Raw genomic sequence first — 17,134 nt, 5'->3', positions numbered from 1 at the left:
AACTGAACAGTGCTGAAAGTTAATGAAAAAAGTTACGTTTACTATTTATCTTCAATATTTATCCATTTAATCAAGGCGAGTAAACTTTTTGTTGAACATTTGCCGTCATTCTCGCGAGAACGCAACTTTACTAAGTGATGCATTGTGGGTCAAAATTACTGCAGCAAAAAATTCTAAAGAATGAATGTGCAGTAGTCCGAATTTTCTCTTCGCCCAGGCGTTGTCGTTAGAGCTCGCAGTTACGAGCGTCGCTTTGCGACGCTCGCTGCGCTCGCTATCATTAAACTGGGTCCTTAGGACATTTATCATTTTAACGATAGAACGCTCTATCTATTCATTTAAATACTCTCCCTCAACTTCTCTACAATAAGCCTAATAAGTTATGGCAGCGCAGAAATAAACTAAATCAAGAAACAAACTGGGCTCCACTAAGAGCATTGTTTTACAGTTTTAGATCAGATGCGAAATCATAGTAGTTTTGATGCAAGAAATGTGAATAAAATACCCATATTTTGTTCATCAGTTTATACTGAAAGGATTTAATTATCATATGGGGCATTTTTATAAATGTTACTAAACCTATGTGTATTTTAATAAATTTGTTGTTTATTCCTGTTGATTATGGAATCTGGTTATTACTTTTTTTGTTTATTTCAGGTATTATGTCAGACAGTTATGATGATAGCAGAAGCCCATTTGAACATGGAGAAATACCCCCCAGTCCTGACATGGATGTGGTAGAGAACATACAAATTTCCTTCTCTGTGGCTGCAAAAGAAAGGATAGGAATTGATGAGGAAGAGGAGGAGGATGAAAATGAAGAAACTTCTCAGAATGAAGAAGACGATGGGTAAATTATCATTTTCCTACAAATTAATTACCTTGGGCCCATTTTGCAAAAGAACTTAAGAAGATATTGAACATAATTTAATTTTAATTCCGTTTACTCTAAGAACACTCTTCTGTTCACTCTAAGAACAGTTTAACCTACATAATATTGAAAATGGTTTTAATCTTTTTTGAAAGGAGGTAATAAGATATTTTTATGCTGAAAATCTCAAACAGAATCATTAATTTTGCAAAATTTTATAATCAATTTAAGTTTTTGGTCTTAATCATATGTTCTTCTGTAACACGAGCCCCAGTATTTATAAGAAAATATGATGAAGTGATTTTCGGGTTGATATGTTTTGTTTTTAACTTTTAACAAAAAATTTAAAAAAATAATACCAATTTGGTTCTTAGTGATGAGCATTTTGAAGAGGATGATGGTATAAATATTAAGCCACCACAAAACCAAGCAGGCCGCAAAGAGAAAAGTCACAAGCACAGGCATAAAGAAGATAAAAGGAGGGACAGGGAACATAGAGCATATGACAGACATAAAGACCGGGGCAGGGAACCAAAGGAAGGTGGGCGAGGCAGAGAAGTAAAGGATGTAAGAGGTAAATATCAAACAGAATACACAAAGTATAAGAGTTTACAAAGAAATGTGTAGTATACAATCACAAGTGTCATGTGCAATATGAGGCATAATTAATACTGTTGGTTGTCGGCACTTGCGAAATTCACAAGATCATCAAGCCATTGTGTATTATACAAATAGCAATGATTTTTTTTGACAAAATGCAAGATCCAAAACTGTAACCATTTATTTACAGTTAGTTTGGCATGGAAAATTTTGGACCAATAGTCATGAAACATCTAATAGTTAATCATGTTTCTGTTTTAAAAAAAAATTAGAAATAGGTTTCAAGAAATCTGTTTATTGGAGAAACTTTTTGATAGTTACAGGAATTGAGGAAATTTTTGATTAAATAAGTTTTGAACAATTCCTACCATTTGAAATCAATGATTTTCAAAGAAATCTGAATATTCTCACTAACAAAGACTGCTACTCATGAGTCTGCAGGCATACAACATTTTCTCTCTTGTTTATATAAAATAAAAAAAATGATCGGTTTCAATTATATGAATAATGATAAGAATTATATGGCTAATGAATTGAGTTTACTTTTAGCTGTAGGGAGGTCTCACGAAGAGCGGGCACATCACAGTGAGAAGACAAAGTCTCGAGAAGTGAGGGAGGTTCACAGGGAGGAGAAGAGGGATAGAGAGAAGGAAAGACGTGTCAATGTTCAAAAAGAGATAGAAAAACGAGAAAAATCTCAGAGGGAAAGGTATGCAAAAAATGACAATGGTTCGTTTAATATAGTGCATACTATTAAACAAGAAGGATAGTAATAGTAGACCATGTAAACAAACAAAAAGGAATAGTGTAATATAGAGAAGAAAATTTGCTATGTATTTATGTCTCTATTATAATTTAATTGATCAGTGCTCCTATAAAACTTTTTTTTCATTGATAGAACTTGCTGTAGTTAAAGCAATGCATAAAAAATAATATATAAGTACACGATACAGTGGACCTTCAGATATCCGGACGCCAGATATCCGGATGCTTCAGTATCCGGACGATTTTCATTGGAACAGAATTTTTTAATGTTATTTTGTCTTATTTAACTAGTAATTCAGATATCCGGACACTTCACATATCCGGACAAGTTGACTAGGAACCAAAGCGTCCGGATAAATGAGGCTCCACTGTATTCTGATTCATGTGCATACATTTTTCATGCAATGAAACCTGCTTAAGGATAAAGTCTGAATTTATTTATTTTGATTAAAACAATATTTAAAATTAGGAAAAGTGCTTGTTATGCTAGATTAGATTTCCAATTCATTTTCATGCATTGAATGTCACAATTTCAGAGAAAGATTAGAGAGAATTGAGAGGGAGAGGGAGAGAGAGAAAAGGATAAGAGAGGATAGAGAAAGGAGAGAAGAAGAAAGAGAGAGAAAAGAACTAGAAAGAAGAAAAAGACGGGAAGAGGAAAAATATATGGCTGCTCAACAGAGAATGGAAGGTACACCTTCTTTTATAATTTTGTAAATTGGAGAAAAATATACCAGGAAAAATGAAGGAAAAGCTAACCTTTATGTAATAGATGTAGAATTTTTTCACTGTTTCGAAACGATAATGCTTAATATATTTTTTTTAAAAAGATGTATATCGACGTGATAAAGAGAGGAAAATGGGGAAACAGGCACATGGACATGTTGAGGGCAGAAGTAGAAGTAGAGAAAGACATCGACACCGAGAGAGAGAAGAGGAAAGGCCAAGGACAAAGAAACGTTCACCTGAAGCTCGTAAGAAATTAGTTTGCCATAAATTCAGTCATAAGATGATACACCTTTTCTTTTTTGACTTAAAAGTGAAAGAAAAAAGGATATAGAAATTACTGTGAAGGTAACTCTTCAGTATTGTGGTACATGTACTTGTTTATTGATATCAGACAAAAATTATGCCAGTCAGTGGAAATCTTAAGAGAATTTTATGTAATTGTAAATTTATGAATAATAAAAAAGGCAGGATAGACACTAGACAGCATTCTTGTTTTAAACAACCAAATCCTGTTTATGTGGAACATGGCAGGGCTGTCAAAAACTTCAAGAGAACTGAGATTTGTGTATCAAAGCAGACATTTTTTGTAGCAAGGTGAATAAGCTGACCGCTTTTGACATTTTCATGATGCTTGACATTCATTGTTGGAGCAAGCTGTAATAATCTGAACTTCTTTTTGAACAGCTCGCCGACCCCAGACTCCCTCCTCCCCTGAACCTGAACCAGAACATGAGGAAGTAGAGGAGTCTCCAGAGAGTCCTGATCCAGAACACGCTGAGCAGCACGAAAGTGGTGGATCCGACAGTGGCGAATCAGCATCTGACTCAGGTAGGTTTATATTATTGAGACTTAAACAACATATACATGTATACATGTAGGATAAGTAAAGAGGAGGGGGAGAAAATCTCTTTTGTGCAGCCTGTCAAAGAATGATAGAGTTTTATAATTGAAAATCTTTCTTTGCATTAAGATTAATTTAAGAGTCTGTGTAAATGGTATACTGTAAACCAACTTCTATTTGCGACGACTTTATTTTGCGATTTACAGGGTATAAATTAGTTTGCGATGAATAATTTTTGCAATTGATATTTTTGATCTGTTGTTAATAGGCACATAGATTTTAAGTGCTGGTTCACAGCGAGAAATAATTCGCAATGGCGACGCTCTCGCAAACATCGCAAAAATTTCTCGCACACAAATAAAAGTTGGTTTACAGTAATATCTGGACAAAAAGTATTTTTATTTTGGAATAGGGTCTGACAGTGATAGCAGCAGTGGAAGTGAGAGTGAGGATCATGAGGATAAAGAAAGGAGCCCAGACGACAAGGAGTCCTTGAGTAAATGCTTTAAAAGAAACTAGTCTTTTATGTACATCAAGAACGTATCAAAATGTCAAAGCTATTTCAGAGAGCAGAAAATATACATTTAATAATTTAGATATTATCTGAAAACATATGGGAACATCCATATTACATCATTGCTATTTTTTAAATTTTTTTAAGGCAAAGTGAAGTCAAAGTTTGATGATCACTCTGATCATGAGAGTGGTACAGACACAGCGCGAAACTCGGAGCAGGAAGATGAGGATATCTACATGGATGAGACACCCCCTGCCTCCCCCATGGAGCTCCGCCCAGAACTCCCTCCCTACCTACCAGCTATACAGGGCTGTAGAAATGTGGAGGAGTTCTCATGTCTCAACAGAATAGAGGAGGGAACATATGGAGTGGTGTACCGAGCTAAGGACAAGAAAACAGGTGGGAAAAGCTAGAGAAATTCATGGTGAATGCTTTTTGTTGTTAGGAAAAGTAGAAATTCACAACATTATTTAAGAGGGTTAAAATTTCAACCCCCCAAAAATGGAATAAATTCAGTAAGTCATCCAACTTTTGCAGACTTTTCCCCAAGATTTTATCAATTTTTCCAAAGTTCTCTCAATTTTTTTTTTAAATTAAATTGTATATGAGTATGAATCAAAAGATAGCATCACTTAATTTACTAGCAATCTTTAAAACATAATTGTAAACACCTGCAAAAATGAAAAAAAAACAAAAAAAAACAATTTTTTGTACAATGTATGTATAGTTTACAATTTCTTTGGTATATTTAGATGAAATAGTGGCATTAAAAAGATTAAAGATGGAGAAAGAGAAAGAAGGATTCCCTATTACCTCCCTTAGAGAAATTAACACTCTCCTTAAATCTCAGCACATGAACATTGTAACAGTCAGAGTAAGTATCAATGAAATATTATGGTACATGTATTTATATTATGTTTTAGTGGATGGAAAGAAGGTGGCTGTTTTCATGAATCAGTGCAATGCTTAAATTTTGAAAAAGACACATTTTTTTCAGGAAATCGTTGTAGGCAGTAATATGGACAAGATCTATATTGTAATGGACTATGTAGAACATGATATGAAAAGTCTGATGGAAACAATGAAGCAACCATTCCTTATGGGTAAGTTAGTTTCTTTGTTTCACTTATTAGCCATGTGACAAACAAAACTGTAGAGTATAAGTGAAAATTTTAGCAAGGTGCAAATAAAGCGATTTGTCCTTAAATCCTGGTAATTAATTTTCAGCGAGATGTTATTTTAGCGATTTTAAAATGCACATTAAAGAACCTATTACAAATAAAACACAATTAATTTTTAGCGATATTCAATTTTTTCAATCTCGGCAACCTCGCTAATAATGCCAAAATTATATCCTCGCTAAAATTTCTACTTAAACAGTATTTCCAATTCATTATCAAAATTATTTAGTTTATTTTATGTCCCCATCATTAATGACATAAGCATAAAGTGTAACTGTAAATACTGATGAAAAAGAAAAAAGAGAAATTTATACTTTTTATGCGCCTGGATCGATAGATCTGAGGCTTATTATGTTTTTGTCCTGTCTGTTTCTCTGTCTGTTGTCAACTTAAACCTTAAACATAACTTTTGAACCATAAGAGATAGATATTTCATATTTGGTATGCATACTCTTATTATTATTGTCGTTATGGGTATTTCCTGTGTGAACAGAGTGGTGGATCTGTGTGGTTTTTATGTCACGTGACATGGTCATATAAATAGCAGGTGCGTGCTTTAAAAGTTATTCTACCGCTCGTACAGAACGTTGTAAGGAATGGAAACCAGTACAGCGAGTTCAGATGTGCACTATTCTGAAGAAGTTTTATTGGGCTAGTCTAGTACTAGTGAACAATTGTCTAACGAGGATGCAGCATCTTTATTTAATAGTTCATTGAGAAAAGCTTTGCAACAGCAGAATGAGGTCATTGTGAGTTCTATTGTGAAGCAAATTAACAGTAAACCTAATAATCCCGCCACGAATACCGGGCACGAGGATAGCGCACGGGAGGATACTAAACATAACTCATTCGATTTCAAACACGAGGGACATCGCATTCAGCATACCTTTAATACAGAGAGAATAGAGAAGTTGATTGAAACAAAAAACTTTATAGAGAAGAAAGATTTGGAGAATGCGGCACTGACAATTGAGAAAGAAATCGGCGAGTTGCGACAACGAAACAAGATTCTAAAAATAGCAGACAGGCACGGGTGGGATACTGTCAACGAATATTTAGACGATCCATTAGCAGACAACAATGACGACGCTGTTAAGTTACGGGGCGCTGTTAGCCGTGCTGTTCGTAAGCGTAATTACAGAGGGAAGCCATATACATATCCCATGCAAAACCGTAGACAGAATGCATTTGCTGCCAACGACTTTTTTCGCACTTTCGGCCAAACGTTTGCTACAGGGGGGTACAAGCAATTCGCCAAACCAATCGAATACGGTGCAGGTCAACAGAACTTTGAACGGAAGTGCTTTTTCTGCAGACAGGTCGGACATTACGTCAGGGACTGCCCATTTGCCAGAGGACAACAAGTTCCAGTGTCAGCTTCCACGGTCGCATCGGCCTCTAGCAACAACGCCAACAAGCAGTAGTAGAGAACAAGTTGAGTATAGTGAAAATGAAGGCTGTATGGGTGATTCTTATGAATATGAGTTAAACACGTGTTCGAAGATTTCAGTAAAGTTTCGGTTAAAAAATTGTTTACAATTTTGGAAGAGTGAATTGTCTTCAAACATATTTGTTAAAAATACTATTCAGTTTGGTTATGTAATTCCATTTATTCAATTGCCGCCTAAGGTCGTTTTAAAAAATAATAAGTCGGCTCATATTCACAGTGATTTTGTTTGTACAGCCATCAATGATCTTTTAAATTCTGGTTGTATTCACGAAATATCTGAAGAAAAAATACATGTTGTTAATCCACTTACTGTTTCAGTGAACAGCACAGGTAAGAAAAGGTTGGTGTTAGATCTTCGACATGTAAATCAATTTGTAGAAAAACAAAAGGTGAAGTTTGAAGGGGTGAGTGAGGATTTACAATATGCAAAACAGGGAATGCACATGATTAAGTTTGATTTAAAATCAGGTTATCACCATATTGATATACATCCAGATTTTCACAAATATTTAGGTTTTTCTTGGAAATATGGTGACAAATTCAGATTTTTCGAATTTAATGTGTTACCTTTTGGTTTATCTTCAGCAGGGCATGTTTTTACAAAGTAGTGAGAGTTTTAGTGAAATATTGGAGATCATGTGGTATACCTGTGGTAGTATACTTGGACGATGGTTGGGTTTGTGATACGTACGAGAAGTGCAGTGCAAGACATGCATCAGACATAATACAAGACACGTTACAGAGATCAGGTTTTGTTATAAATACTGAGAAGTCAGTACTTGAGCCTACTCAGAGTATGGTGTGGTTAGGGTTTTTGTGGAATTTGAAAAGCGGGACGCTAGAAGTTCCTTTGGAAAAAATTAGTAATATTAAATCTTTATTAAAAGAACTTTTAGAGAATAAAAACAATATTTCGGCGAGAAAATTATCTTCTGTTGTGGGAAAAATTATCGCATTAAAACCATCTTTGGGAAATATATGTCAGTTAATGACTAGACATCTCAGTATTACAATTTGCTCTAAAACTGGCTGGGATGAAATTTTGTATATAGACAATGGGAATATTCAAGAGTTGGAATTTTGGCATTACAATATCAGTAAGCTCCCTTGCAAATATTTTACATGTATTGATAAGACACCAGAGAAAATTATTTTTCGGATGCAAGTTCTCATGCAGGCGCAGGGTTTACATGTGAAAGGAATAAGAAAATAGTTCATTACATGTGGGATCAGTGTGAAAAAAGTAAAAGTTCAACTTGGAGAGAATTAAAGTCAGTACAAATAATTTTAACAAGTCTGGCAGATGTGTTGAGTGGAAGGTTTGTGAAAATATTTACAGATAATCAAAATGTCGTGCGCATCGCATGTAAAGGTAGTATGGTTGACGAGCTGCATCAGCTGGCATTGAGTATATTTGGTGTCTGTGTGCAATACAGTATTTTACTTGAAGTACAGTGGATACCAAGAGAATTCAACATGGATGCAGATAGTTACAGTCGTATGTTTGACAGTGATGATTGGAGTGTGTCTGAACACATTTTCCGATATTTTGATAGAATATGGGGTCCTTTTACAATTGATCTTTTTGCAAATTGTAAGAATAACAAAGTTAAAAGGTTTTATTCGAAATATTGGAATCCAGGCACTACAGGAGTTGACGCTTTCGCTTATGATTGGTCAGGTGAAAATTGTTGGATAGTACCTCCTCCTTTCCTTATAGGCAAAGTGATAAAACATTTGCGTTTGTGTAATGCATATGGAACTTTAATCATTCCTAAATGGTTGTCTGCTTTATTTTGGCCAATGATATGGGATAAAAGTACAACATCTTACAAATCTTATATAAAAGAATATGTTGAATATAAGAACCCAAGAAAATTTTTTATGTCAGGATCAGACAAGTCGAGTATATTTGCTCAAGATATGTTTTTGAGCAACGTTTTGGTTGTTAGAATTGATTTCAGAAAAATATAATAATAGCAGTTTAAATATGTAAGTGTGTGTGTTGTTATATTTTTGCTGTTTATTCACAGATTTTTAATGATACTTGGGCGGAAATTAAAGACATGTCAACGAAAGAGCAGTTTAAATCGGCAGATTCCTCAATATTCCACATCATGAAAAGTGCAAAAAGTAAAAACACAGTCAAGCAGTATGAAACGTATTTCAAGAAATTTACGCAGTGGTGTATTTCCAAAGATGTCGCAAGTTTTCCCGCAAAATCTAGTGTGATTGCCATTTTCTTAAGTGGATTAATTCAACAAGGAGTTTCTGAAGCAGTTCTGTGTTCATTTTTCTATAGTATAAAGTGGTATCATGATCTTCATTGTGCGTTTTCTAATCCTTGTGACGACAGTGTTATTCATAGTTTAATGGAGGGGGGGAAACGAATTTTATCAAAGCCCATAAAGAAGAAGGAACCAATTTCGCCAGATGTGTTAGAGAAGATTATAAATGTATATGGGGAACGGGAGCAAAATTGTGATTTACGAAGTGTGAGAACAGTGGCTATGTTGTTGTTGAGTTTCGCAGGTTTTTTGCGATTTAGTGAATTATCTAATATTAAAGTGAAAAATATAATTTTCAAGAATTTATACATGAATGTTTGCATCGAATCCAGCAAAACTGACGTATACAGGCGTGGTAACGAAGTGACATTGGCAGAGGCAGGAGGGAAGCTGTGTCCTGTATCTTGGATTAAGCATTATTTAAATCTAGCTGAAATTCAGGATAAACCAGAGGAATATGTATTCAGAGCAATTAGATTTTACAAGTCATGTGGAAAATATATGTTGTGCGGTATTAACAAGCCGATTTCATATACAAGAGCCCGAGAGTTATTGTTAGAAGCTTTGGAAAAAGTGGGAATAGATTCAAAAGGCTTTGGTTTGCACAGTCTGCGAAGTGGAGGGGCAACAACTGCAGCCGAGAAAAATGTGTCGGAGCGTCTGATCAAAATACATGGACGTTGGAAATCTGACTATTCCAGAGACAATTATATTAAGGATTGTATAGATAACAAATTGAAAGTGTCTAATAGTCTTTTCGTGTAAATATAAATGAATATATATTAATAAATATATATGCATATATATAGTGTGTGTGTAGACAGGTATTATTATTTTTTTTACAATTTTCTCTTTGATTGATCTACGTTCTGACGAGCAGCATTCCATACATATGAGTTGATTATTCTTTCAATACAGAATAAAGAGTATAATTAATTTATATTCGGACGAACGAAGTGAGGGAGAATATAATTATTATTATTGTCGTTATGGGTATTTCCTGTGTGAACAGAGTGGTGGATCTGTGTGGTTTTTATGTCACGTGACATGGTCATATAAATAGCAGGTGCGTGCTTTAAAAGTTATTCTACCGCTCGTACAGAACGTTGTAAGGAATGGAAACCAGTAAATTAGGCACACACACACATATATGTATGTATTTATCAATATTATTTAATGATTAAAAATAATGGGTGTTGAAATAAATACAAATGTGTTAGAATTGTAATAAACGTTCTGACGAGCAGCATTCCATACATATGAGTTGATTATTCTTTCAATACAGAATAAAGAGTATAATTAATTTATATTCGGACGAACGAAGTGAGGGAGAATATAACAATAATAAAGTTCTTTCAAGTGACACCAAGGTCAATTACCTTGTGACCTTGACTGTGACCTATATGCTAAAAATAGCTTTATTGAACTTTAACAATAACTTTTGAACCATGAGAGTTAGAGATTTCATATTTGGTATGCATACTCCACTAGTAAAGTTCTTTCAAATAACACCAAGGTCAATGACCTTGACTGTAACCTACCACGGTATATTGTAAAGATAGTTCTTTTGAACTTTGTTGCCGCCGGGCGCATAGTGTTTCACAAACACATCTTGTTTATTTTACAATACAGCTATATTTTACATAAACATTTAACATTACAGGTGAAGTGAAGACATTGATGATACAGCTGTTGAAAGGTGTGGCTCATCTCCATGACAACTGGATCATACACAGAGATCTCAAAACATCTAATCTTCTTCTCAGTCACAAAGGCATACTTAAGGTTTGTTACCAATTCTTACCCATTTAGTGGATAAATTGTATCATCAAGTCATTGTAAATTTTTGAAAAACGTGGAGAAAAATTTATTATTATTGTAATATTTCTTGTCTTTCAGATAGGAGACTTTGGACTTGCCAGGGAGTATGGCTCCCCTCTGAAGCACTACACCCCCATTGTAGTCACCCTCTGGTACAGGGCACCGGAGCTTCTACTGGGTATCAAGGTAAAACTTCATATACTTAAAGGTCAAATAAAGGTTGTAAAACTACACGTACTGAAAGGTCAAATCAAGGTTGTAAGATGAAAAATAATAAAAGAAAAAATAACACTATATATAGGTGAAATGGAATTGCAATAGTAAAGCGTCCGTCGTCCGTCCATCTGTCTAGCTTTCTGTCCGTCTGTCTGTCTGTAAACAATTTTTCAAAATGCTACTCCTCCTACAGTTTTGGTCTGATTTCGATATAACTTGGCACACAAGTAGACTACACTAAGATACATAATTCTTTGTATCGGTTTTTGATTTCGATGAACGGTGTTGCTGTGCTTAATAAAAATAGAAATTTCTGTGAGATTCTTTTAAAATGCTACTCCTCCTACAGCTTTGGTCTGATTTCAATTTAACTTGGCACACAAGTAGTTTACACTAAGATACATAATTATATATATCAGTTTTTGATTTTGATGAACGGTGTTGCCGTGGTTACTAAAAATAGAATTTTCTGTGAAATACATATAAAATGCTACTCCTCCTACAGTTTTGTTCTGATTTCAATTTAACTTGGCACACAAGTAGACTACACTAAGATACATAATTCTGTGTATTGGTTTTTGATTTTGATGAACGGTGTTGCTGTGGTTACTAAAAATAGAATTTTCTGTGAAATACATATAAAATGCTACTCCTCCTACAGTTTTGGTAAGATACATAATTCTTTATATCGGTTTTTGATTTCGATGAACGGTGTTGCTGTGGTTACTAAAAATAAAAATTTCTGTGAGATTCTTTTAAAATGCTACTCCTCCTACAGTTTTGGTCTGATTTCAATATGACTTAGCACACAAGTAGTCTACACTAAGATACATAATTCTGTATAAGGGTTTCTGATTTCGATGAAAGGTGTTGCCGTGGTTTCTAAAAAATAGAAATTTCTGTGAAATACATTTAAAATGGTACTCCTCCTACAGTTTTGGTCTGATTTCAATATGACTGGGCTCACAAGTAGACTACACTAAGATACATAATTCTATATATCAGTTTCTGATTTCGATGAATGGTGTTGCCATGGTTACTAAAAATAGAATTTTCTCTGAAATACTTTTAAAATGCTACTCCTCCTACAGTTTTCGTCTGATTTCAATTTAACTTGGCACACAAGTAGACTACACTAAGATACATAATTCTGCCTATCAGTTTTTAATTTCGATGAACAGTGTTGCCATGGTTACTAAAAATAGAAATTTCTGTGAACTTTCTCCTCCTAGTTCTGTAAACTTTTATTAAAAGCTACTCCTACAGTTGTAGTCTTATTGCAATCTTGCCACAAAAAGAGACTTAATCAATGATCATTATTCTATTTATTGCTTTTATAAAAGTTTTATGTCCCAACTGCAACTTTTCTCTTCCTTTATTATACATGTAAGTACAAACCAGTAGAGCTACAGTCTCGACAGAGACTTCTGGTTTTTTGTTGCTTTAGGAATATTCAACTGCCATAGACATGTGGAGTGTCGGATGTATATTTGCTGAATTCATGACGATGAAACCTCTCTGGCCAGGAAAATCTGAAATTGATGAACTTAACAGGATATTTAAGGTAATGAGATATACAGGTGATGTAAACTTGTCCGTCCAGTTATATTAGGTCACTCTACCAAGTGTAGATGCAAGACATGTCACATCACACTTATCACAATAGTTCAAAATGATGTAAGAATGATAAATGCTGAAATATTTATCTTTGAAGTATTTGTTAAGATTTTGACTATTTTGTTACCTGATTTCAGGACATGGGTACTCCTACAGAGAAAATCTGGAAAGGGGTCAAAGAATTACCAGGCATGAAGAAGTGCACCTTTGCTGAGCATCCCTATAACACACTCAGACAGAGGTTTGGCTCATATCTCACAGACCTGGGATTTGATCTCTTAATCAGGTATTTTATTAAAACATTAAAAGAAAACAATTTTGTTGCAGTTAGTAGGAGGGAATAATCATTGTTTGATATGACCAACTGAAAAAAACCAAAATGAGAGAAATGAATTGCTTTGTGATTTATTATCAAAGAGCTAATTCTAATAACTACCATTTTTCAGTTTTTAGTAAAATATTTAATTATATAATACATTTGATACAAGTACATGAATATGCAATTATTTTCAATGACAGGTTTCTGACATATGACCCTACCAAGAGAATTACTGCAGAGGATTCTCTGAAGTACAAGTTTTTCGAGGAGTCACCACTGCCAGTAGACCCCTCCATGTTCCCTACCTGGCCTGCCAAGAGTGAACAACCAAGAAAACACACAAGCTCTCCCAAACCCCCATCTGGTGGAAAGGCCTACTCTAAATTACTGGTAGGATTCAATACAGACATATGTGTCTTAGATATTTTTGTGGAGAGAATACTTTTATGGTTGTTTATTTTGATGTCACCCAAAGCTTTTGTTTCAGTAGCCTTTTTTGGCCTGAATTTAAATTGTTATAATGAAAAGAGGAAAAAATCTTTGATTTTTAGGGCCCTACATGAAGATATCGATGCCATGTAGTAATCATATATTGTATTTGTCAATCAGCATTTTTATATATTTTAGGATATCTTGAGAGTTACTTTCACTATATTTCAAATTTACTGAGACTGTTAAGAATTGTGAGAAAAAAAAAATTCACCTGGTCCAGGAACAAGGTCTAAATTTAAAAACATTTAATCCAGGCATCTTATTTGTCACATAGGTGAAGAATCATTAGAAGAAACAACCTTAAGATTCTGTCAGTTGATTGAAGGAAAATTTCAAAAGTTTGAATGGCAATGCAATAGCTTGAACATTTTCTTCACATGAACTGATCTGAACATATTTTTGAATGAATATACACTATTAGATTGGGCATACATTCTTCAAAGTAAAATAGCTCTCGCCTTGAATTTTAGGGCTCATTTTCTCTACTAGCTGTAACATATAATCTCTATATATTAATGGTATAGGAAAAAGCCTGGTTAATTTGAAATTGAATCAATTTGATAAAAAAAAATCATTATTTTAAATGGAAATCAAATACTATGTATTTCAGGGTGGAGATGATGACAAGATGATAGAGATGGATGCAGGTTTTCATCTGACTAATGCTGCCAAAGGAGTTTCTGCAACAGGACCAGGCTTTAGTCTCAAATTCTAGAACAATTATATCTTGACAAATCAGATGAATATGTAGGCCAAGAAAAAGTGACAAGTTATTTGTTACATATATGTAAACAGTACTTCATTTCAAATGGAAAAAAATAATATTTGATGTGGATGACATCTATTTTCAAACAGCAAAATGGTCATTTGACTGGTGGAAAATTGAGTGAAGAATCAATTCAATTGAATTTTTTTTAGAAAATGTTCTTTAATAATAAAAGACAGGAACACAAATCAAGAAGCCATTCTTTGTTGTTGTTGTTGTTGTGTAATCATTTGCTGAAAGAAATGAAAGAAATGAAAAGGTCAGAAAGTTGCAAGCTTCTGGAAGATATCTTTAGGGAATGCAAAAATTATTAGCCCATGGACACTGCCATTATATTCATATGGGAGGCGGGGGTATTATTTAGTGAGCTTATTGCACACAGTACCTCTAGTTTATCGTGGGGAATGGTTGTGCATAAAGTTGAAAAGTTGCAAATTTTTAAGCTGTTGATTTTGGTAAAATCTTGTGCTTTCAAATTGTCCAAAAGTTCCCCGGAATTTCGTAAAATAAGTATCCACATCTGATTTACACTGATTTACACCACTTCTCGAATATGTTGTTGCAAAGTGTTCTTGAAGTTTCTCCTTCACTACGGATAATTTCATCTTAGTGAGGAGTAAAGAAAGAGGCTTGGTTGAACATTTACTGGAACCCGCTATGTATTCTTGATTGTAAGGATTTGCATGAAGTTTCGGAATCCAATATATACTCACCGTCAATAGAAACGCAACACCCAAATTTAAGGGGTGAAAATTATATACGGGATTTTACTATGTACCAAAAAAGTTAGGAAATCTTTTACTTTGCCAAATCACTTATTTTACGGTTGAATGCTTTTCATTTCATTACCGGAAGTTGATTTTTTAGCTCCCTGAACAGAAATCAAAAATTAGCATTTTTAATAAAATTATTGACAATATTTTGGGTTTTCAAGGTTTTGTACCTGTTAATTATAAGTCTTGTACCCAAAGTCCGGAAAAAATATCCTTCTTTCTCTTCCGGATGTGATGCCTGTATTTCCTCAAATTAACTGAAAGCACGCATTTTCATTGCTAATGTTGGAAATTTTCAAAATAAAGAAAAGGGAGAGCTACAGATGCAAAAATACACTACATAACGACTTTTCGGGCTCATGTGTTTCAAAAGCATGAATGACAGTTCCTTGACCGGAAGTCCAAGGGTTACTACACTACGCCAAGTTAGAGAAAATTCGACTTCAGTATCTGAAAAACAAGCATTTAAAAAAGGACAAGAATATTTATTTCGCCCAGATTAAGACATTGATAAACTTACTGCATGGTAGAATTTGGGCTGCTTATGTTGTACAAGGCTGACTAGCACGTTTTAATTGAATGGTCGGAAGGGGGGATGTTTTAAAAGTTATGTGTTGCTTTCTAAGTTCTAAAGATAACATTTTAAGTTTAAATGAAGTATCATTGTTTTGTAAATTTACTTTTTAAATTCATGTATTCATTCTTAATCTTATCTTTAAACCTTATAAAGTAACACATAACTCTAAAACATATATATATATATACACACTAGTACTTATATTGTAGTTTAAAATTCATTTAGGTCCTTTGGAATATTAAAAATATTCAAAACCGACATATGCATAGCATGGGCGGCAGAAAGGGTAAAAAGACGTTAATACAAAGCTAAAAACTAATTTTAAAAACATACTGAAAAACAAAATTAACAGAGTCTTTTGAAAAATCAACAGACTCCGATGCAAAACCAAGGATCACCGATGCAAAACCAACAATCATTCACTGAATTGACGCTAGATGGCGTGCAATAAAACAGACATAACCTGAATTAATGCTAGATGGCATGCAAGTTTCCTACATCATCATCATTAAATGTAAACTTTCATAACAAAAATCTCTCGAAATTGTAAATCGGCATCCATTTGGCAAACCTCGGATGATAACATCATCATGATGTCGGACTCTCAAAATTCAAACATCAAAGACAGCAAGGCTTCTACAAATGGCTGTACATTTATTACAAGAAACCACAAGTAGATACTGGTATTTCCCCAAGAGAAAATTTTCATTGAATATCTCATTTTCCAATTTGAAAGAAAAATAACTTGGGGACAGGACCACCACCCCCTTTCATTTTTTAGCTCTACTGGTCAGAGACCAGAAGAGCTTATGCGATTGTAATGCGTCCGGCGTCCGTCCGTCCGTCTGTCCGTCTGTCTGTAAACAATTTTTCAAAATGCTACTCCTACAGTTTTTGGTTGATTTCAATATAACTTGGCACACAAGTAGACTATACTAAGATACATAATTCTGTATATCGGTTTTTGATTTTGATGAACGGTGTTACCGTGGTTACTAAAAATAGATATGTCTGTGAAATTCTTTCAAAATGCTACTCCTCCTACAGTTTTGGTCCGATTTCAATACTACTTGGCACACAAGAAGACTACACTAAAATACATAATTCTGTGCATTGGTTTTTGTTTTAGATGAATGGTGTTGCGGTGGTTACTAAAAATAGAAATTTCTTTGAAATTCTTTCAAAATGCTACTCCTCCTACAGTTTTGGTCTGATTTCAATTTAACTTGGCACACAAGTAGATTACACTAAGATACATAATTCTGTGTATCGGTTTTTGATTTTGGTGAACGGTGTCGCCGTTGTTACTAA

General features: G+C 34.2%; 2 protein-coding genes across 2 annotated transcripts; both read left to right on the top strand.

The window, feature by feature from the left end:
- Positions 1 to 626: 626 nt before the first annotated feature.
- Positions 627 to 14,672, top strand: LOC134274104 (cyclin-dependent kinase 11B-like). The gene is made up of 16 exons (XM_062756360.1): positions 627 to 850; positions 1,246 to 1,445; positions 2,021 to 2,180; positions 2,773 to 2,927; positions 3,067 to 3,210; positions 3,650 to 3,793; positions 4,219 to 4,302; positions 4,468 to 4,722; positions 5,076 to 5,197; positions 5,321 to 5,426; positions 10,906 to 11,027; positions 11,142 to 11,249; positions 12,727 to 12,843; positions 13,034 to 13,182; positions 13,416 to 13,605; positions 14,318 to 14,672. Exons 1-16 carry the CDS (start codon positions 663 to 665, stop codon positions 14,420 to 14,422), a joined length of 2,349 nt encoding a protein of 782 aa, XP_062612344.1. The 5' UTR covers positions 627 to 662; the 3' UTR covers positions 14,423 to 14,672.
- Positions 6,205 to 10,060, top strand: LOC134274091 (integrase/recombinase xerD homolog). Its single transcript, XM_062756337.1, has 2 exons — positions 6,205 to 6,938; positions 8,988 to 10,060. Exons 1-2 carry the CDS (start codon positions 6,585 to 6,587, stop codon positions 10,005 to 10,007), a joined length of 1,374 nt encoding a protein of 457 aa, XP_062612321.1. The 5' UTR covers positions 6,205 to 6,584; the 3' UTR covers positions 10,008 to 10,060.
- Positions 14,673 to 17,134: the final 2,462 nt, after the last annotated feature.

Source organism: Saccostrea cucullata, unplaced genomic scaffold (genome assembly GCF_032062105.1).
Source record: "Saccostrea cucullata isolate Sc308-1 unplaced genomic scaffold, CSIRO_AGI_Scuc_v1 ctg537, whole genome shotgun sequence".
Taxonomy (NCBI): Eukaryota; Metazoa; Mollusca; class Bivalvia; order Ostreida; family Ostreidae; genus Saccostrea; species Saccostrea cuccullata.
Note: the sequence above shows the minus strand (reverse complement) of the source record. Positions and strands in the feature narration are given on the sequence as shown.